General features: G+C 56.6%; 2 protein-coding genes across 5 annotated transcripts in view; both read right to left on the bottom strand.

The window, feature by feature from the left end:
* Nucleotides 1-824: 824 nt before the first annotated feature.
* Nucleotides 825-14,086, bottom strand: SRF (serum response factor). 3 transcript variants are annotated; one of them, XM_086631817.1, is made up of 8 exons: nt 13,643-14,086; nt 11,977-12,243; nt 6,421-6,682; nt 5,898-6,077; nt 4,134-4,253; nt 3,209-3,416; nt 2,616-2,692; nt 825-2,346 (listed from the first exon to the last, which is right to left on the bottom strand). In XM_086631817.1, the coding sequence occupies exons 1-8, from the start codon at nt 14,084-14,086 to the stop codon at nt 2,255-2,257; spliced, it is 1,650 nt and encodes a 549-aa protein (XP_086487943.1). In that variant the 3' UTR covers nt 825-2,254. The 3 variants fall into 3 exon arrangements, with proteins under 3 accessions (XP_086487943.1, XP_086487942.1, XP_086487944.1); XM_086631816.1 differs by having other exon boundaries at nt 3,209-3,400; XM_086631818.1 differs by lacking the exon at nt 5,898-6,077 and having other exon boundaries at nt 3,209-3,400.
* Nucleotides 14,087-20,170: 6,084 nt separating this feature from the next.
* PTK7 (protein tyrosine kinase 7 (inactive)) overlaps nt 20,171-22,076 on the bottom strand; it is a 40,974-nt gene continuing 39,068 nt past the window's right edge. For both annotated transcript variants that reach the window (XM_086631813.1, XM_086631812.1), the window contains 4 exons: nt 21,739-21,819; nt 21,507-21,658; nt 21,251-21,429; nt 20,171-21,028 (listed from right to left, as the gene is read on the bottom strand). In XM_086631813.1, coding sequence (XP_086487939.1) covers nt 20,868-21,028; nt 21,251-21,429; nt 21,507-21,658; nt 21,739-21,819 — 573 coding nt within the window. In that variant the 3' untranslated portion in view covers nt 20,171-20,867. The remainder of the gene's footprint in view (nt 21,029-21,250; nt 21,430-21,506; nt 21,659-21,738; nt 21,820-22,076) is intronic.

Raw genomic sequence — 22,076 nt, 5'->3', positions numbered from 1 at the left:
TCCTAGATACCCAGCCTTGTTTTGGAAGCATCACTGGGCAGTTTTCATACACCTAGCACTGGGGCATAGCACTCCTGTGTGCTCTGAGCTATGGGGTACGCACCACTCTTAGGGCGAGGATACTAAGGGGAGGCAGCATGCAACATCACTCTCACTAGATGGGCCACTCCACTCCCCAGGAGCCCTTCCTAGGCTGTGTAACAGACCGAAGGACTGAAAGACCCTTCTGGGAGCTCTCTGTACAGGGGCTTGGAGGGAACCTGTCCACATCTGCAAACTAAGGAACAGCTGTAGAAGGGGATCCCCAACTACAGCCCAGATCATCAGCTAGGAGTTCAGGAGATGCTACCTGCACAAGCAAGCAGGAATCAGCTGCTGCTGGTCACTTGCCACCCAGGGAAGAGTAGGGATGCCCATATACCTCTTAGGCAGTCACAGGTAGCACTGCTCCACACCAGGAGCAGTGACAGAACAGCAGCAAGCCCCAGGACCAGAGACAAATAGGGTGACCATCAGAAAACCCAGCCCATCTCTGGTTCCTGGACAAACTTCAAGCCCCCTGCTCCTAAGGGATGGGATTCCCACTTCTAGAGACCAGCCACTGCTTCACTTGCCTTCTGCCTGTTAAGCCCAGAATGATGGAGTTCTCAGTACAGGCAAACAGGAAATAAGCATCCCACTTGGTTCAGCAAGATCCCTGGCACATGCTGGTGGCTGGAGAGTGCAGCTTAAACGCTAATGCTGGGGGAACATGTCCAAGATTACAATACAAACTCCAAAGCAAGGCCCCTTTCCTGCCTCTGTGCCCACCCACCCCTCTCCCATCCCCCTGGTACAAACCCCATGAAAACTGTACAGGAGCCAAACTTTTATTCCTTAAAGAATTACATAAATACTGAGTTTAACACTTAGAAAAATAAAGTCATTTTCTTTTTTTTTTTCTTTTTTTTTTTTTCCTTTTTTCTCCAAGGCTTCTTTTAACTTAAAAAAAAAAAAAAATAGGTAACGGTAGCTGCTTCTTCCCCTAAGGATTCAGCAGCTTCTCACTTGCTCACTCTCCCTCCAGGGACAGGGCTAGGTAGCAGAGCCATTCACAGCAACTCCCATGCAGGACCAAGCATGCTCCAGCCCTTCTCCCCTGGCCTTGCTGAGCCTGCACAGGCATCACAGCTGCTCCTCCACAGCCCAGTATGGCCTGGTACTCAGAGGAAGAGCCTGCCACCTGCCCAGCAGCTCAGTGCCCCATGGGCTCTTTTCCTTTGACACTTGAGTTGTTTTTCCACCTTGCATCAGACACAGGAATTTAGAAAGCGCTGTCTGGAGCTGCAGGGGCATGTGGGAAAAACCCAGCCACGTTCCCCTGGGTGTATGGAGTCCGCAAGCAGTGCGAGGGCTGAGAGGAGTGTGGGGCTGGGCCGGCCACAGTTCCCCCCCAGGAGCTCTCCAGGGCATCGTGCTCCTAGGCATCCACCGACCATCTCAGCTGTGTGAGGGCAGCTGCCGGGTCAGAGCCAGGCAGGCTGCACATCTACCAGGCAACCCAGCAAGGAGGCACTGAGGGCAGAGTGCTCACTGTAGTGCATATGAGGACAGGGCTGCATGCCGCAGGCTGTGCCGCTGCCCTCCAGAGGGAGGGTGCACAGGCCCAACCAGAGATGCACGTGCAAGCTGGCTGCCCTGCCCGGAGCCCAGGGCGAGTTGCTGCGGCCAGGACCTGTCACGCTCACAAAGGCACATTGCTGAGGCTAGCAGCACAGCCTCGGCCTGCTCTGCTCTGAGCTGCGCCCGCAGGATGGCTATGGGTCTGAGCTGAGTGCCCCACAGAGCAAATGCCCATGTGCAAGGCAACTCAGAGCACCCAGAAAGAAGCCAGAGCCTCAGAGAGCCCAGAAGGAGACAGAGCCTCCGGCCGGGAACAGCCTGCAGTATTTTACAATGCAGAGCTATCCTCCTCTCAAGAGACAAGTTTCTTTGGCTGGCGTGAGACAAGCACAGCTATTGCAGCATCCAAACGCCCCCAAGCCTTGCACAGCCCCAGAACAGCCCTACCCCAGGCGGGTCCTGCAGCCCCACGCGCATGCCTGTATGTGTGTGTGTGGGTGAGTGTGTGCGTGTGTGCATGTGTGGATGAAGGAAACGTGAAAAGGCAACAATAAATAACTGGTGCAGTCTGTACGAGAAGGAACTGCCGCCAGCTCTAGCACTGGCATGACAAGCCAGGGACAGTACAAGGCCGGCGGCAGAGGCCTCTCAGTCACTCTTGGCGCTGTGTGAGGTGTCCAAGTTGACCACCTGCAGCTCCGTCAGGCTGCTGCCACTGCTGCTCTGCTGCCCGATGACAGCCATCTAGAGAGAAAAGGTAGGAGGAAGCACTGGGGTACAGCATGCCCTGAGACCCCATGTGCCAGCAGCCAGGGTGGCACTGTCCTTTCTGGGCACCTGTCCAAGGAGGGCAAGACTTCTTCACCCAAGGGTGGGTGGCACTGACAGCTTTCCCAAACCTGAGGTCTGGCCCCACCCAAGGGCCCAGATCTGCCCAGATCCACAAAGGATGTGCAGGCAGGGGCAGAGCAAGGACGCCCTGTGAACACCTGCGAGTACCACTCTACACCTACCTGGTGAAGCTGGACAGCTGAGACTGGGATCTGAACAGTGCCTGATGGGGCTGTCAGGAACACTTGGGGGACACCACCTGTCACAGAGAGAACACACAAATGACACCATCCCTTAAACAGCGCTCCCCTCTAGGTCCTTTCTCTGAGCTCTATGGAGCTTCACAAGGATGAAGGTGCCTGTTTGCATGCATGGATGTATCCCAGGAGAAAGCCATATGGACTAGTTTTCCAAATGCTGGCCCAGCCAGGCACAAGCCCTCAATCCAAGTCTTGCCTGCATGGCTTCATGCTGCTTTGCACCCTCATGCAGCCACACATCCTCTCCAGAGTCTAGCCTGCCCCATATGCCACCCATCCCCCAGCAACCTTCATCCTTTTTCCCCAGCAAATGACTCAAGCAATCCTTTGCACAGCCGAATGGTGGGATCTAAAAGCACACATCAAGCATCACCCTTGCCAGGCCTTTGTACAGCCACTAGGACTGCTTAGAAGAAAATTACTTGAAATTAATGTAGAGCATAGATACATGCAAGACGAAGAAAAACAGAGTATCGGAGCACTTAAGGGAGCACTGACCCAGACAGCTGTCTTACCCTGATCCTGGACCTGGCCATGGGACACCTGCATCGCTGAGGGCGCCTGTGAGAAAGCATTCAGGACTGCAAGTCCACCATCCGCAAGGCCAGATGTGGGTGCATACATCACTGCATGTGGGCTGGGGTACATCATGTGGCCACCCACAGTGGTTGGCACAGATGACGTCATGATGGTCGCCGGGAGGGTCACTGGCACCAGGACAGACTACATGTGAGCCACACGAAAGGAGTCTGCTACACACACACACACACAGCACCCCTCCCTCAGCCACCCTTGGCATGCTGTCCTGAAGCGGCAGGTGCATGGAGATACCCATCTTGTTCTCCCAAGCTCTTGGGAAAAAGCCCCAGGGGAACAGGCAGGAGAGCTCAAACCTTTCATGAGCGAGTATGAGAGGGCAGAAAAGCACGGTAGCCAAATATCCCAGGACTGAATTCAACTTGAGATACAAGTTTCCTGATGAAGCTTTAATAAAACTGTTGAACTGCATTCAGCCTGCATCCAGGCACCTGAATTCAGATTTTGCTGACAACAGACACATCCTCTGCACATACAGTAAAAATGTCAAGTAGATGTGAGCCAATGCCTTGTGCTAGGGGCAACGATGGCTCACTAAGAAACCATCTGAGAACTGGGCAACCTGTTCCCAGCTCCACGCTGCAAGTAAGAGCAGATGATGTAACTGAAGACGTTCTGAAATCCCTTGCAAAGTGCCCTACGCACTGCAGCATCTACCTAGATATAGCATAGCACAGGGGCTGGCAACAGAATACACCTGGGAAATCGTCAGAAAGGCTAGGATAGAGTTGATCTGAAGAAGGATCCTGGGCAGGGAGCAGGTGTGAGGTCTGCTGGTGTGGGTTGTTATCAGCAGTGGTTAGGAAGGAAGACAGAACATGGTTACTGTAGGGTCCCAATTACCTGTTCCGCTGGAAGAGGTCTGGGTAAGGTCAGTGCTGCTGTCACTAGAAGGAGACGTTTGCTGCGGTGCCTGGTGCACCTGGATCGCCTGGACTGGGACCTGCTGAGCCATGGTACCACCTGAGGAGAAAGGGGAGCCCATGAGCCTATGGCTCAGCAGGTACACGTGCAGTCTGGGAGAGGCCACATCCTCCCAGTCCTTCTCTGGCCAGACACAGCTCTGCACTGTGCTGGGGAAGGACAGCCAAAAGCAACATGTGGCAAAAGCCCTGCCCTGAAGAGCAGGCCAAAACCTACTCTTTCCTGGCACGCAAAGGCCAAACAGGGGTTAGCTGGCCTATAGGACTCCAGAGAGAAAAAGAAGGCCACAGCAGCTTTTGTCCAGCTCCCAGGCATGGTTCAGGAACGTCTGGGGCCCTCCTCGCCATTCCTGGCTCCACCAACACACAGCAGAGAACACAATGGGAAGAGAGAGAGCCCAGTCCATGCCCCCAGCACTGACCATGCTCAGCCAGCCCTGGGAGGACCATCTCACGGCACCACACAGAACTGCAAGAGCCCAAATGTTGAGGCCAGCTGTGTTCTGCTATCTTCACACTCTGGAGTCCTCTATAGGGCACTTGAGGAACAGCTGCCTCACCAAGCTTGTGATCTCAAGGACATGACAGTGCCCTACACAGTGATTAGAGCCGACTGGGCCACAAGGTGGGCACCCCAGAGTGGCAGGGGCCCAGCCCCACAGCCTCTGGCCCAGCCCATTCACTGCAAAGCTCTTCAGCTCCAGAGACAGAGCTTGGCACAGAAAGCTCCCCTCAGGCTCAGGTCCTGTCTCCAGAGGGAAGAGCAAGGGATGCCAGAGAGCAGGAATCACTGGCCACCTCGCCCAGACTGGGCATCTCCCCACACGTCAAACCAGAGACACACACATCTTTTATTCTCTTAGGTCCTCCAGATAACAAGGGAAACCCAGTTCTCTTGCATGAGACCACACAGTTTCCCAGGGCCCATGAGAGCCATATGGGCTCCAAGAAAACATGCAGGCTATCAGACTCATCGAATTGGGCACAAACTGGCAAGACACAAGAAATACTGTCTCACTTTCAGTGCTGGTCCCCAGGTGACAGCTGCTCCCACAAAGGAGAACCTAGCCCTGCTCTGAAACTCCAGCCAGGAGCATGTCCGGCCCCAGTATACCACCTGGAGAGCCTTGACTCAGCACAACAAGAAATTCCTACAAAGGACAATGCACACAAGGGAGCACAGCAGCACCACTCTGTCCTCTGCTCTGGGTCTCTCCTAATCCTCTGCACTGCGGTTCGGTGACTGACTGTGAATCCAAATACTAAAGCAAGGGCAGCTGCTCAGAGCCAAATGCCAGCACTCAAAAAACATCCGTTGGGCATCTGAGCCCCTGCGGTCTCCTTCCATCAGTCCTAGCAGCACAGTTCAGCCTCAGCACAGCTGCACCAGGGACGTGTCTCCTCTGTGCTGGCTAGCCACAGGGTAAACCCTGCGGCAGAAGACTGACAACCTGCTGCTTCCCTTGGTCTGGATCCCCCAGGATGCTGCTCCTGCCTACGCCAAGCACTCTCTGCCCTGTCTTCCCACCTCTCCCCTGCAGCCACAGCCAGGATGCCCTGTGCTCTGCCTCCTCTGTGTTCCCACTTCAGCTGGGGGAGGGTCAGCTCTCTGGCCAGGACCAGGACCCCCACAGATGCCTCCATCCCCCCACCTCAAGCAAGTGGAGGAGAAGCAAGTGCTGACCTGTCAGCGACATGATCTGCCCTCCAGCTCTGGCAGGGAAGCGGAAGACTGTCTGTTGTGCCTGCTGCAGCTGTCCAGCTGTACCCGTGACCACCTGGCCCTGCTGGCTGGAAAGAGCCAGGGTGTGCGGCTGTAACTGAGTGAGAGGAATGGTAGGGGTCCCCGGAGAAAGGGAAGCACCTGCCAAAAGGAGGGAGAAAGAAAGGCTTTGTCATCATCAGCTCTTTTCACTCCCTCCAGGCTTCTTGGTGCTGCTCTGGGGTCCCAGCTCAGCTCCCTGCCACCGTGCTCTTCCCAGCAGCAGGGCCAGCTAGCAGCACTCTAAGGAAATAGTCACTACATGACCCTTCTCCAGCCACTGGCCTGGCTGGGCTCAAGCAAGGAATCCCAGCCAGGTTCACCCTACAGCAGCAACCGCTCTGCTTCCTCCTGCCACTAGGTCTCCTCTCCTCTGGAGAGGGCAGCAACACACTCTGGGTGCAGAGACAGACAGATGTGGTCCTCAGCCCCTAAAGGCACTGACCTGACATGAGGGTGAAGCCGGTGGGTATGGGCATGAGGCCCCCAGATGTCACTGCACTGGCTCCAGTAGTCTTCAGCACTGTCCCGTTGGCACTGGTGACGGCATTGGGGCTGATGCTGGCAGACACTGGCGCCAGGTAATTAGTGATGGGGAATGATGGGCCACTGCTGACTTGCATGGAGGTCGAGGTGGTGGGGGCTGTCTGGATGGTGGACGTTGTCCCCGGCAGATTGGTGACAGTGAACGCTGGTTTCAGTGCATCCTGGGGAAGGAGAGATTGTGACAACTCAGACCAGCCCCTGGATCTGGTCAACATCTGCCCATGAGACCACATCAGGCTCCATGGGTTATGTCACTATGCTAAACCATACCCCCAGAGCCTCCTGCCAGCACATGGACTGCAGCAAGGGTAGCAGAGGGGAGTTGCCTCTACAAACACGAGGAGTCTGTGCCCAATAACACAGCATAAGGAGACCTGGAGAGCGCTCAGCGTAAACCCTGGATACAAGCCCAGGGCCACTCAGGTTCCCTGAGAGACTTCCCTGCAAGACACCAGGGGACAGAGTAAACCTTCTCCTCCCCAGGAGTCCCCATAGCCTCCAAGAAGAGAACAGCCTCTTTTTGGCACACAACAGGCAAAAGCAGTCCTTGCAGGGACAGACATAAAGGCAAACACACTGTCTCCTGTCAGGAACACACACCACTTCCCTTATGGCAGGAAACACATGGCCAGGAACAAGTCGAGAACCGGCTCTTAAAGGCAGCTGTATGCAGAAAGCAGCGACGGAGAGGTGAGTAAGGCCAAGGGACACCGGGGAGGCCCAAACCCAGCTTTGGCAGGTCCTGGGGAATGCCTCCACAAATCTCCTGGAGCAATGAGGAGAACCTTGCCAGGGGAAGCAGCTATTTGACAGTCTACCAGCAAGAGATGGGCATGAGGCAAATGCTTCCAAGAGACCCCACATGTTAGCTACAGCCAGCACGCACCATGATCCAGCAAGAAGCATTGGAGCTCTATGGCTGAGGACAGCATCGCCAGGGAAGCTGAGCACCAGGAGGAAAAGGGTCCTGCGCTGGGCCAACGCTAGCCTGAGAGGATGGCCTCCTGGGTCTAGGAACAAGGGAGAAACGTGTATGCCAGGCTGCAGGGCACGTAACATCCCAGTTTCTGCAGCCACAAAGCACATGGCTGGACGTGGACTGGATCTGCAGGAACCAACCAAGCCCAGCACAATCGCTGCCACCCCTGGCAGTCACATTTCACCCAACATGCTTCCTTCCCCCCAGTACCCTTTTGGATACCCAGAGTCCCCATGGCCCCTTTCCTGCCCTGCTCAGCTGGCCAAGAGCAACTGCAAATACACTGCTCCACAGGACACCACAGGCCACACATGACCTGCTGTCCCCGTGCCCTGCCACAGCTGCCAGCACGCCTGGGAAGAGTTAAGGCTGCCACACTCCCACCCCTCCCACCGCAGGCTGGTGGGCCCAGCTCTCCCACGTGCTAAGCCTTGTTCCCAGCTTGTCAAGCTGCCAGGAACGAGGAATTCACAGCTCAACAAACAGCTAAAAAAGGGAAGGCAGCCCATTTTGGACAGGGGGAGCCAATCCTGGGCACTCAGCCATGCCCCAGGGCCTGGGGAGGGAGGAGAGCAATGCCCCTCCGCTTTGGCACCCCAGTCCCTGAAGTCCGAATTAGAAGAGGCACATGATAACAGAGCAGAGCCCAGCAAAAGCACTTTCCATTAGCTCAACCACAAACTCCTGCCATCCCACCATGGGACATGGAGGCTGTGGGTGCCTGCCCTGCAACCGTGACATGGCAGAGCTACCCCCAGCCCACTAGGCCATAGGAGCCACAGCAGAGCAGGGCAAGTCCTGTTCCCAGCTGGAAAAGCCAGGCTCCCTCATCCCCAGGCACAACTCTGAAGCTGTACATCCCTGAGATATAACCCCAAGCAGCCAGGGCACTTAGGAACCCTACGCACCCCGTACTCTCAGGACTAGAGGAGGCATCTCAAAAGATTCCCAGCACCCTACTCAGGGGGGTTCCCAGGACTCCCTAGAAGCATGAGGGCAATCCTCAGTATGATCAGAACAGCAAAGGTGCTTGGAAGGGATGCTGTACTTACAGGCTAAACCATGCGTGCCCCATCTCTGACCTCCCTACTCTGCCACAGGTGAGACCCAGATTCCTCCCATCTTTGCTGTGTTTGTCTTGGGTTGCAGCAGTATCTCCTACTACAGAAAGAGAGGCAGGAGAGACCTTGGGACTGGACACTCGTTTCCTTCTCCCCATGCCTGTCTGGGATGCCTCAGAGCTCCTGGGCACCCTGGCTCCCCCCAGCACCCTGCAAAGCCCAGACTACATGCACGAAGCCAGCCTTCAGTAAGAGTCAAGTCATGACCTTCAGGCAGCACAGCAGCCCTGAAGGTCATTCCCTTCCTGATGCAGCTGCACATCCGTTCTCCACCATAGCTCACTGCAAGCTTCAGTCTGCAGAGCAGTGCCTGGGGAATCGACATGCGGCAGAGAGGTGAAGCACAGCAGCAGGAGATGTCTGCACAGACCCACACCACTGTGCATGCTTGATAAATGCTACACAGCATGAGTGGACCACAGGGCATGGCCCAGGCCACCTAATGCCCATCCTGCACCACAGTAGAGTCTTGAGGACAGAAATGATCCCACTCCACGTTTCTGGGGCCTGCCTGGGACAATGGTGTTCAGCATGGCCCAGAGCCCCCAGTGAGTATTATTACACAGATGTTGCAGGACAACTGGCCTTGGAGGTACATCAGAAATTCCAATCTGGTCTCCAACACCTGGTCTGAATTCCAGATGGAGCAGAAAGTCCCACCTTTCCCCCACTCCAAAATAAGATGACCAGATCAGGGCTGCTCCCATACTCTCACCCAATCTAGAGCCCCTGTGCTCCTTCCAAAATCCCCTCTCCCACATAACCACACGCAGGAGATTGCATGAGAGCACTGTGTCCTTTGGGGCCCACAAAAGATCCCACACATCAGTGCATGACAGCATCATCATGAGGATATAGCTGCTGTCTTGAAAGTACAGCGTGCCTCAGTCTGAGCTCAGCTCCATGGCAGGGAGTTTGTGAGTTCGGCACAGCAGGAGCATCTCATAGGTGCTGCTGGCTGTAGCACTAAGGAATACCAGCGGGTTGCTGACTGTGGGTAACAGCCTGGCTGCATTGCTCCCCAGTTTGCTGCAGCAGCTGAACACAAGCAGCTTTGCTCCATAAAGAGGTCCAGGGAGCAAAGTTCACGGGAAGGCCTGGGAGCAATCGCCCAACCCTCTTAGAGCATCCTATGTGGCTGGGCTCAACAGTCCAGGCACTTAATTTCCTGCCACCTCCTCCAATGAGGCATCCCTAACCCAGCCCTGTGTGCCACCCACCCCTCAGCAAGGATACCAGCCACCTAGCATGGCTCACCCACAGGCTCCCTTCATTCTCAGGGGAATTCTTGGTCTATCCGAATTGAACTGGTCCCTGCCAGAGCACCAAACTAGGCTTCCAGCCTGTCCCCAGCTTGCCACAACAAGAACCCTCAGGAGGCCAGGGGTGCGTTTAGCCAGAACATCAAGCAGAAGACAGGGTGGCAGGGCTCGTTCAGCGTCACACTAAGTGCTGGCTGTGGCCACAAGGCACCCCACACTAAGCATTACCACTCCTGAGTACTGGGATGGAGCTTGCAAGGCACAAAGCAGGGGTCGCATCAGAAAGCCGGCAGAGATAAGCTGTGTTAAGATCTCCGCAGAGTAACTGCATCCCAAGAGCACACTTCCCTTGGGGCCACCTAGCCATATTTTCAGGGAAAATCTTAAGGGACATAATGTGCACAAGCTCCATACCAGGGACAGGTCAGCTGCCATGCACAGCACTTCCTGCACCTCCAAAATGCTCCAGGCACAGGTAGTTTGTCTCATTACAAAATGCCCACAGGACTTGCCTTTTCATCCAGGAGAAGCCCAAGACACGGAAGTCCTTACAAACACAGGCTGCACAAGGGAGAAGTTGCTGGTGACAATGAACTCCTTTGCCTACTGGAAAGGGCTGGCACAGCTCACACTAGGAATCAGAGGCACCCAGGGGAGTCACGCCAGACTGGGACAGTCAGGACCGTTGTTGGACTCCCATCAGAGGGAAGCCTTCCCAGGGACTCTTCTGGGCTCAAGCACAGAGCTCTCCAGCCAGCAACACCTTGGTCCACCACAGCTCCTCAGCCTACAGGGATCTCTGGGACTGCCGATATTTCTCAGGGCTCAGCAGCGAGAACCTTTTGCTTGGTGCAGCTCTACACACATGTGGGGAAGACGGCATGGAGGAATCACAGCTGCCAGGTACCCAGCAGCATTGTGACCAGAGCTGTTGGGCTGCCATAGGATACAAACACACAGCTGAACACCCCTGCAGCCCCAGCCAACATGCTGGGCACTCACTGCCTTTGGGATTACAGCAGAGATCTCCAACACCGTTCTCCAGGTTCTTGTCTGCTTAACGTTTAGTGGCTCCTGTACAGCAAGGATGCTGCTGTGGCTTGCGTACAGTTGGCTGGAGGGCTCCTAGAGCAAGGCCACAGTTCATCTGGAAAGATGCTTTTGCACCAAGCCCAGTATCCATGCCATGAGCACAGGTACAGCAGAGCTGCAGCAACTCACAGCACCCAACGGCACTCCACACAGGCCCGGGAAGCTGTGGCACAACTCCCAGTTCAGCATGTCACCCCAGCTTTGCACCACAAACTCCGCGGCCTCACATACCCAACCGCCTGTGGACCTGAGCACCAGCCTGCAAAGGAAGCAGCAGGGATACGGGAGCCAGATTTCTTGTAACAGCTCCAAGGAACAGCACCAAGGGATACAGGGACAAGACAGAGCCCTTCCAGCAGAAAAGGGTCATTGCCTGACTCTGCACCTACAGGCAAGCCCTCTACAGCACCCTAGGCAAGACGCCATGAGTAACACAGGCAGGCAAGGGCCGGTGCCTGCAGGGACACTAGGCAGGGAGCAGAAATGGTCCCTCCAGCCAAATGTTTCCATTCCCTGTGTCCTCCCTGCCCCCTTCCAAAACAGCACCAAAGCAAGAGACAGCTGCAGCTTATAAGGAATGTGAGGGGCCCTGCCAGGGACTCTGGCGAGGGAAACCAGGCCTTATAAGGCCATGGAGGCAGAATCAAATTTTTATCAATGAGTGCAAGAGCATGGAGACACCCGGGGAGAGATAACAGTGCTGAGAGCTGGCCAGGGGGGTGGGCTGGGCCAGTGGAGAGCTCCGCTGCGAAGACCAGGGCCAGGACATCTGCCACCCACTTCCCTCCCTCTCCGAATCGCCACTACTGCCAGCCAAGCAAAGGAGCCAGCCCTGAGACCACAGCATGAGCTTGCCGGAGTCACCGCAAAAGGGGTCTCATCCTCAGCTTCCCTAGCTGCTATACAAGGAGGGCTGGGGATGGTCAGGGCTCCCAGCACAGCCCCACAAGCAGAGCTGGTGCCTCCCAGAACGTCCAGGTGGCTGAGCACAGGAATGTTACCTTGGTCTCCCCACTGCTGTCCGACTCAGACACCTGGTAGGTGAGGTCCGTCTCCTCAAAGCCCGTGGCACTCATGCGCTGGTCAGTGGTCGGGTCTGAGCGCGGGGGCGAGTCTGGGGAGTTGAGGCACGTTTGGATCAACGCCTTCCCCGTCTCACTGGTGATCATGGGCTGCAGCTTCCGTGTGGCAAATGTGTACACATGGCCCGTCTCGCTGGCCACCAGCAGCAGGACTTGAGTGCCAGTCAGCGTGGAAAGCTCGTAGGCCTGCCAGCAGCACAAGGAAAGAACAAGGAGTCGCAGTCAGTAGGGACACAGTGCAAGACAAGAGTCCCTGGCGTATCCCTGTGCTCTCAGTACTGCCCTCCTTTTGCTCACACCAGCTCCAGCTACCTGTCACCCCAGAGGAGCTTCAGCTTCTAAAACCAATTCAAGATTGGCTCCTTAGAGGTTGAAGAGCCCCATGCTGCAATCCCATCTCCTTTAGTACACCCTTAGAGAACGTGCATGCCAAGAGGCCATAAGAAAAGAGTGGTCCCATTCTGGAAATCCCACCCACTTCTCTAGGTACATCTGGATGCCTTCCCCCCTCACCTCTGCTGAGCCACACGAGAGGATGCTACCTGGCCCACGTGCCCCCACTACCTCTTTCCCCTCACCGACACCCCAGCCACATCAGGACCCAGATTCCACCCTGTCTCCACACTCCTGAGCACAGCTGCACCCAAACAGCCCTGCAGCGAGGCTACCACCCCCCAGGACTGACCTGTGGGCTGGGAAGAACACTCTTGTGTGCTATTGCAGCACACTCAGTGGTCTTGCACAAGTTACCACGGAGAGGATGGCCTCGTTTTGCATCCCACACAGCCAGAACATGCCCAGCCGTATGCCACCACACTTCCCAGGGTATGTGAAACCCAGCTCAGCTAGGATGCAGCACTGCCCAGTTGTTCAGAAGATGCTATGGGCACCAACGGGGATGCAGATGAGCCAGCAGCATCCAACCGCACGCAAATTCCCCCAAGTTTCTAACCTGTCTTCGCACTACGGCTCCAGCCACCAGAAACCAGAGAGTACTCTGGACCGACCGAGGCACGGCGCCGGCCCTTCCGCGGCCGAAGGAGCCGGCCCTGCTGGGACCCTGGCGGGACAAGGCAGCCCAGCTGTGCCGCAGGACTGGCACAGCACCCAGCAACGCCTCACGGAGAGGGGTCCTCAGGGCTTCCGGGGCGCCGATCAGCTCCAGCCGAGGGCCGGAAGCTGCGCCGAGACGAGCCTCCCCGAGCGCAACAGCCGGCTGGGGACCGCCGGGCGCAGCCGGCATGCCCCGGCCGCAGGCTGCGTGACCGTGACGGCCTCCCGGTTCCCGGCTGCCCGGGTCCCCCCGCGGACACTAGGGAATGGCCGCAAACAACAACCAGCCCCGCTGGAGGATCCTGCGAGGGCCCCCCGGAAGAAGCTGATGCCGGGCCGCCGCCACCACCCCACCCCCCGCCGCGGGACCGGGAAGCCGCCGCCGTTTCCGGGCACGGCCCCGCCGGCCGACTCCCCGCTCGGTCTGGGCGCGTACCGCCCAAGGCCAGGGCTCCTCCCGGGCCGTCGGCCACGGTCAGATGGCCGCCAGCCGACAACCTCAGCCATTCCCCCGCACCAGCCGGAGCCGCACCTTCTTCATGATGCCGGTCTTCCTCTTGCTAAAGGTGGTGTAGCGCCGCAGCTTGTTGTCGATGAACTCCATCTTGATCTTCACTCGGCCCCGCGTCTTCTTCCCGGGCTTGGCGCCGCTTACGGCCCCGCCGCCCCCGCCGCCGCCGCCGCTGTAGGCGGCCGTCGCCGCTCCCGCCGCGGGCCCCGCCGTCGCCGCATCGGCCAGGCCACGCTTCACACCGCGTCGCTCGCCGCCCAGCTCCTCCTCCTCGGCCGACTCCGAGTCGCCCTCGCTGCCGCTGTACAGCGCCTCCCGCTCTAGGCGGCCCCCGGGCGGCCCCGCCGCCGCCGCCCCGCCGCCGTTCGCCCCACGCGGCACCGGTACCGGCGACCGGCCCAGTCCCGAGCCGCGGGCCAGCGTGGCGGCGGCGCCGTTCCCGGCCCCAGCCTGGCTCGGCAGCATCGCGGCGGCGAGCGCGGGTCGGGTCGGGCCGGGTCAGGCCGGCCCCGCCATGGCCCCGCCACCCGCTCCGCGCTCACGGCCCCGCTCCACCCGCCGCCCCCGCCGCGCCGCGCCGCCCCCATATAAAGCGATACAATGTTGCCTTTTATGGCGAAGGCGCTCCTTATATGGGGCGAGCCGGCGCCCCGCTGGGAGGCGCCACTCCATTGGCTGTCGGCCGTCAAGCACCGACGCCCATTGGCCGGCGGCTGGCGTTTGATTTGCATACGTTCCGAGTGCGCTCGCATCACTGCCAGGTTGAACTCACTGCCATCACACGCAGGGAGGCTCTTAAAGAGACAGCGCGCCGAGCCGCACGGGCCGCGCCGGCCAGCCGGTGGGCGACGAGCACCGACGGCGTCGCAGCGCTGCGAACGGCGCAGCCCGGCCCGTTCTACGGCAGGGCGGGGGAGGCTGGGCGGAGGCTGGGCTGAGGCTCGTTTAGCCCTCGCTCAGCCCTCGCTGCCCGGTTCCTGCTGCCAGCTACAGGCACTCGTGCCCTCGTAGGGGGACACACCACGTGGCCGAGACTCCCTGCCTACCCCTCGCCATCCTCAGGACGCACTCGGGAGGACTCCCGCACCATCCCGCCTGCCTCTTGGTGATGCCACCAGGTATTGCTCCAGGCAACCCTCCACCCCCACTGCTCCCCTACCCTACAGGGTACAAGGTGCTGGCCGCTTGTCTCTGGTGGCTTCGGGGTCTGCCCAGGGTCATGAGGACGGGTTGCAGGGGCACTGACAAGATGTGGGGGCCACATGGATGCTCAAGGGTGTGAAGGGCACAGGAATGGGCAGATATGACCAAAATACACATTGCCTAAGCATAAATTGACCGCTAGTCTGAAGAAAAAGGGTCTCTGTTTAACTGGATGGGCCACAGCCACCTTAAAGTCCACAGGAGTAGAGAATGGGGTCCTGTACTACAGCCATCTGTGGGCAGGACAGACCGACCACCTGTACGGCTGTCCCCTGGGGAGATGGCTGGGCTGACCCCAGTACACAGACAGTGGTCCATGTCCATCCCCACTTTGCAGCTTAGAGAGTTCCTAGTGGGTGGTGGCATAGGCCCTGTCCTCTGCTCAGGTATAAACCAGGACCTCTGCAGGAGACAGACAGCCCATGCAGGCAGGACAACTGGATGCAAGGCTGTTTCCATGTCAGTCAGTAAGGGTGCAGGAGGGACCACAGCCCCACAGCTCAAAGCTGTGCTGACAGAGCTACAAAATTAGCAGAGAAAAGGGCTCTCCCATACCCTGTCCTACAAACAGGAACTGCAGCCCAGGGCAAGACCTCACCTCTGCCAGCACCAGACCCATTTTGCCTCGTGAGTGCTCCATGGAGGGTTCCTCAGATTGCACAAGCCCTTTCCATATCTGCCTCATCACTCAGAGGACGTGCATGCCTGCCACCAGCCTTCACAGCTGTCTCCCACTCTTTAGGGCCAACCTCCTGTAGAGCAAGGGAGTAACTGCAAAACCAAACACCCCCCCTCTCCACTGCCACTGCCACCGCCTCCCCTCCTCCCCGCCAGCCATGCTCCTCCAGTGAGCACACATGCCATTTATAGCTCCCAGCAGGGCTGCTGGGACTCACATGCCTCCCATCACATGTCCTGGCAACCCTCCCTTCAAGCTGAGCACAAACTACACCTGGCACAGGTGAGACGGAGGCCTCACTGTGTCACACTAGGCTGAGGAAGGGTTGGTGAGACCCTCTGCACAGCTGGAGGCACCTGTTAGGCTGACCACATGGATCTGACAGCCAAAACCAGGCCGATCCGCCTGCTCTGCACAAGTGTGCAACCACTGCAGGTACCAGGACTGGAGCTCCTCTTGCCCATGAGGCTGTTACACAGTCCCTCCTTCACCCTCCCCCCTGGGCCTTTTGGTCGTAAGGCCAGGTGGAGGCCTTTTGCTCCCCAGGCTGCAGGATAGTCTGCAGAGGCAAGAGGTGAGAGCTAGCTTGTTTTGGGCTGGCTCATCCCTTCTGCCGCCATCCTCTCCCTCCCTAGCCTTATCTTGGGGATGCTTTCTGAGACACTTGTCCCCCTTGTGCTCTGAACAAGACCAGAGCATCAGCCTGCCTCTGAGCTTCCTGGGATGCTAATCTCTCACCAAGGCAGTCAGACACACCCTGTAGAGCCAAATTCTGTCCCCAGGTCACCACTGCCCATAGTGAACAAGTTTCCAGCATCACTGGATTTCCCTAACCAAACCAGCACCCAGTGGCAGTTGAAAGCAGCTTAAACTGAGTTTTTGGTCACTTGACATTTCATCTTCAGGGTTGTTCTCCTTTACAAGTCCCATTCATAAAATTCACATTTCTAACCCTCATCTTACATAGCTGTGGGCACAGCACTTTGCATTATGCCATAGAAGCCTCTTACTTGATTACCCTCAAGCATTCCTCCAGACAAGCTGCTGCCTGTGCCAGCTCCACTGTAGCATGGGCCCTGCTGCCAGCTGCCCCCAGCATCACCCCAGTTCTCCACGTCCCCTTTTCATCCCTCCTCTAGGCTACTGCAACAAGCCCTTTCCTCATCCTTTTCCAGCTCCTGATCCATATTTCAACCAGGGAACTATTAAACACCCTCTGCACTCAACACTGGGATTGTGATGGTTTCCATCCTATTGCTCATCTTCTCTACCACTGATACTTCAGCTGCCTTTTTGACTGCTACCAAGTACATATAGATGCTGGTTTTTTAACTGCCAGATCTCTCCTGTGAGCAGTAACAACTAGGTTGGAGGTACTGCTGCACATATAAAACGAGGCTTTTCTTAACATGCTTTTTTGGTCAGCAGAGGGGTGCATCTGACCTTCATACATGATATCGAGGAACAGCATGAGCGGGGCTGCTCCATAAGAGGTGACTAGCCAGTATCTAAGCATGACCCCATGCCCTCACTAACAGGTATAGTGCCACAGTACCTGAGCAGAGCAGAAACTGGTGTTGGTAACAAGGTCCATCCACAGAGCAAGCGATGAATCAAGTCCAGTATCCATCCAGTGAGGAGATAGTCTTGATTTTGGTCCTAGTTAATAAGGCTACAATATATGCCCAGACCCCAGGGCTAGAGGCAAGGTCAAACAGGAACACCTACAAGATTGCTCAAAATAAAACTGAAGGCCCGAACTGAGCTTAATGCAGCTCAAGAGGGTTGGAGGTCCCAGGTGAGGCCCATTAGATCCCCCACAGGTGCTTGACAAAGTTGCATAAGAGGCATGGGGCAGCAGATGAAATCAGAGCAAACTAAAAAGTACTTCTTCAAGCTGCATAGTGGATCTGTGCACTCATTGCCCTGGGCTGCTCAAAGCACATATAATTCTAAGGGGAACTCGGACAACTTTCTGGCAAGAAAAAAACATCAAGGACTCCAGAAATGTCTGGTTTGGAGGTCCTTATGCTTTAGGGAGTTGTTAGCTGGGACAGTGCATACCTGCTTGCTATCCCCTCTTACACTGTTCAGTAAATGTTCAATTTTGGCCACAGCTGGTAGCCCACTAGGTGGACCTTTGCACTAATGAAGCTGTGCTGTTCTTTCTAGCCCCGGATACCATAGGTCGTCTTTCTTTCCCAAGCTTGTTTTTGTTGTTTGTTTGGTTTTTTTAAAGATATTCCTTCAATTTGGGTGGAGGCAATTGGATCTCACCTCTGTCAACTGCCCAAGTCCTCTCATTCTCCTGCAAGGCCCTGATTTCCTGCTCTCCTCCACCACATTTAGCTAGGACAGTATTTGCTCAGCTTGTGGCTTCCAATTAGTTTGGCCAACATCTGTCCAGTCCCCAAGGATATAGAACTTTTTCATGACATCACTCCCAAAAATACGCAATCCCAACCCCCATCTTTCTGCACCCTTTAGGTCTGGAGTTTGTCCTAGCTTTGGCGCCTTTCCATGGGTGATTCCCTGTAGTCACCAGGTCCTGACTGCATGGTAAACAGGCACTCGAGTCCCCAGGATGTGCTGGGATAAAGCTGAACACCCCATCCTCACACAGCTCACAGAACGAGTCTGCTGCAGCCATGTCATTCCCTCACAGTACACAGAGATACTTGCATGCATGAAGCTAGAAGAGCAAGGATGTCACTCCAGAAGTCCTTGGCATCTCTATTCTTTAGCTGTAGCATCACAGAGATGCTGCACGGCTAGGCCACTGCAAGTGATGGTGCCTGGCCTCACCTCCAGGCTCCTATAAGATCTATCCACGAGTGCCCAAGGAAGCAGTTGCAGAACCACCTGGGAGTATTTCTGGGACAAGACGTGCTCTAGAGGTAAGGAATATCACAGGGATGCACAGGTGAGACAAGACACATCCATTAGTGACTTGGCTGCAGGAATCAGTCCACAGCGTACAGCCATCCTGCTTGAGACATAGGGCAGCAGGCAGGAAAGTCCACAGGAATGGGATGAATGGGAGAGATGGAACAAAAGGACATCGAACAGCAGCAAATGCATGTGAGACATCATTTGCCAAGTTGGAGAGCATGCACGCAGCAGCGCCATAGCACTTGCACACTTCAAAGGGTTGTGTACACACTGGGAAGGACTGGGAGGAGTGACAAGAGGGGCATGGAGCTGCAAGGGGGAGAGAAGGCACATCTTGAGACCTCTGCCCATAACACCCCCTCCCAGTGTTCACAATGCCACCAACCCTCGGCTGTGGCCAGGCCATCTGGAGAAGAGTCATGGAGGCGACGAGGGTTCAGGATGGCGATAACCTGCTGCCAAGCCCACTACATGAAGGAACACCAGGTCTAGGGAGGACAGAGCGGCCCAGCAGCCAGCCACAGTCACATCTTAGCTCACCAAGAGACCTCAGCTTGGAGAGACTCCGCAGCTCCCAGCTGCAAGACACAAGTGTCAGGAAACGAACAAATGCTTTTTATAACTGCTCTATAGCCAGCTAACTTGCTTGCACCCAGACAGGCCCACGTAACCCCGTTCCCAACCCATGGACCAAATCTGAGCTCAGAGCCAGCTAGCACATTCCAAGAAGTGATCCCTCTTCACCCTCCAGCATGTTCACAGCCTCTCTGGGTAGCAGAGGCGGAAAGAGGATCCTGGACATTTGTGGTCCACCCCTGCTTAAAGCAGAGCCAACTAGATTGGGCTGTTCAGGGCTTACCAAGGTCAAGTATCTCCAATAATGGAGATCCCACAGCTTCTCTGGGACTGTCTCAGACCTTTACCACCCTTGGGGGGACACATTTTCCTAACATCCAATATGAATTTCCCTTGTGCAGCTTGTGCCCATCGCCTCAAGTCCAGCCCCAGTAGGCCTCCTAGAAGAGCTCAGATCTTTCTTTATAACACGCCCAACCCAGCGCTGTGCAAGCAACTGAAACTGCTGGTCTGCAGCTTTGCTAAACCCAGGGTCCCACTCTGGCTCCAAGGGAAAAGGCCCACCCTGTGCTGGCTTGGCTCATGTTCATGCTGTGGGGACTGGGGCTTCTTGTGTATCATTTGCCCACCTCCTCCCCCAAGAAGTCTGCCAGGACCCTGCCATTGCTCTGGGCCACTGGCACAGGGGAGTGGGGTGCAGTCCACATGTGACCAGTATCCCCATCCAGGTTTGGCCCTGCTAGCTCCTCCGTCCTGTAAGAAGAAATCTCCCATGCGAAAACACAACCCAGTGCTGGCTGCAAAGCTGCCCCAGGCCACAGGGGTGGGTGCACAAACCAAATTACAAAGCAGAAAAGTTGCTAAGAAAGCTTGGCTACCTGAACTGGGAGGGTTCTTGCCAACGTGTCCACAAGTGCTTGCTTGCAGGGAGTCTGAGAGGGACATTTTCTCTTGAGACACATGACCCTCTTGGAGGGCAAACCACAACTGCCCAGAGAGACAAGTAAGCACTGAGGCAAAGTGCTCCCTGAGGGCCCAACAGGCTGGGAACAGCATCTCAGATCCAGCTGGGAACAGGGCAGGGTTAAACACAGAAGACAGATGCCTGAGGACCCGGCCCCCAACCCTTCCAAGGAACCATGTGGAGGAAAACAGTCAAACAGCCATCTGACAGCAGCGTCTTACAAAGACCAAAAAAAAAAACCCCCAAAAAAGCCTTCTTTATTGAGAGCAGCACATAAAAACCCAACAAAACCCAACCCTTCTTGGCTGCAGTACCCTCTGCTCAAGCAAACAAACTAACCCGCTCTAGGCTGCATTCCAGTAACAGAAATACTATGGTAGGGAGGAGTCAGCGCTCTGGAAGAGGAAGAAGGAGTGAGGGAGCGCTGCCCAAAGTTGTGGTACAAGAAAAAGGCACAGGGTAGTTGGGAAAGGTAGTGAGCTCCTTCATATGCCAGGCACTTTGTGTTCCTGCTGGCAGGCCTGTACCCGTGGGGCGCGGGGGAAGCAGCCATGGCTAGCACAGATGGATGGAGAGAGAGGCCAGGCCGGGCTGGCACGTGGCGAGCAGGGATGGAGAGCCCTCATGCTGGAGCCCAGCTCTCACCAGGTGAGGGGAGCTGTGCTCCATTCTTACCATCAGCCCAAGGGCACCGGGCTGGGGCAGGAGGAGAGCAAGAGGCAGCAAGGGCTTGTCTTTGGGACCCGTGGCGGAGGGGGGTGGGGGGCCTGGGGTACACTGGCTTGTGCTTTGAGTCCAGCAGGTGCTGGTGCCGAGCTGCTCGCTAGCGCATTGGGGTCAGGCTCGAGCAAGGGGCCACAGGAGTGCCAGAAGCTCCTCAGGCACCATCCCTGTCCACCCCGCTCCGTCCTTCCCAGCAAGGGCTGGGATACTCAGGCTTTGCTGTCAGCTGAGGTGTCCCCAAGGGCGGTGGTGAGCTCGCTGAAGGAGGGTCGATCCTTAGGGCTGGGGGCCCAGCACCGCTGCATCAGCTTGGTAAGGCGGGAAGGGCAGCCCTCAGGGTGTGGGAGCTTCGTCTTTCCTGACTGCAGACCTGACGTGAAAGCAAAGGGCCAAAAGGGCTGTTGGGAAAAGCTGTGATCCTCTCCGTGGGGTGCAAGGAGAGCAGCACCTCTCCACGCAGCCTGGAACAGCCTCCTCAGCCAGACCAGTGCTGTGTCAAGAGGAGGGATGTCACACAGCCTGGCTGGCCCCTCTACCACAAGAAAAAGAACTAGACTACAATGCCAGGGATCGCACAAGGTACTCCACATACCTGCTAGGACCTCATCATCTGCCAGTGGAGCGTAGGGAATCTCCCCATGCATGAAGACTTCCCACATGAGCACCCCAAAGGACCACACGTCTGACTTAGTGGAGAACTCATCCTCCAGCACAGCTTCGGGTGGCATCCAGCGCAGCGGGATCCAGGCCTGGCGGAAGTGGTAGTACTCACTGCAGGCAGGACAAACATACAATGAGACTGGCACCATCCCATCCCCTCCCATTCCCCTGCCAGGCTCCCAGGTGACCTGTTGTACACGTCCTTGCTGAGACTCAGGGATGAGACCTTGACCTGCCGCTGGGCACTGACCAGGCAGTTCCTGGCTGCCAAGTCCCGGTGCACGAACCTGCCGTTGGAAAGATGCTCCATGCCCAGGGCCACCTGTGTGCAGAGAGACACCTGACCACAGAGAGATGTCAGCACTGACTGCCCTCCTCAGGGTCCGCAGCCCCACAGCACTTCCAAATCTGCACTATCACCTTATGTTTGGTAGTGAGGGCCTGCGGCTTCATAGACTCATCTTTGCTCTTGGAGATCCTCAGGAACTGCTTCAGGTCCCCCTGGGAGACAGACATCAACTCAGAGGCAGCACCTCTCCATGCTCCAGCTGCACTGGTCCCTGCAGTGCCTGGATGTGGCAGGCCCACTGGGAGCCCCACAGATCCTCATCTCCTGGGCCATAGACCCTGCCTGTCCTCCAGGTCTCTATCCTATAGGGCAAGCCAGAATCTCACTTCTCGGCCTTAACTGGCTAAGATCAGGGCAAGCAGGCCTGATGTTTCCAGGAGGTTTCTCATGGCCCAAACTGATTTCTCTC

This window comes from Tauraco erythrolophus, chromosome 2, assembly GCF_009769465.1.
Source record: "Tauraco erythrolophus isolate bTauEry1 chromosome 2, bTauEry1.pri, whole genome shotgun sequence".
NCBI lineage: Eukaryota > Metazoa > Chordata > Aves > Musophagiformes > Musophagidae > Tauraco > Tauraco erythrolophus.
This window is presented reverse-complemented; position numbering and strand designations above follow the sequence as displayed.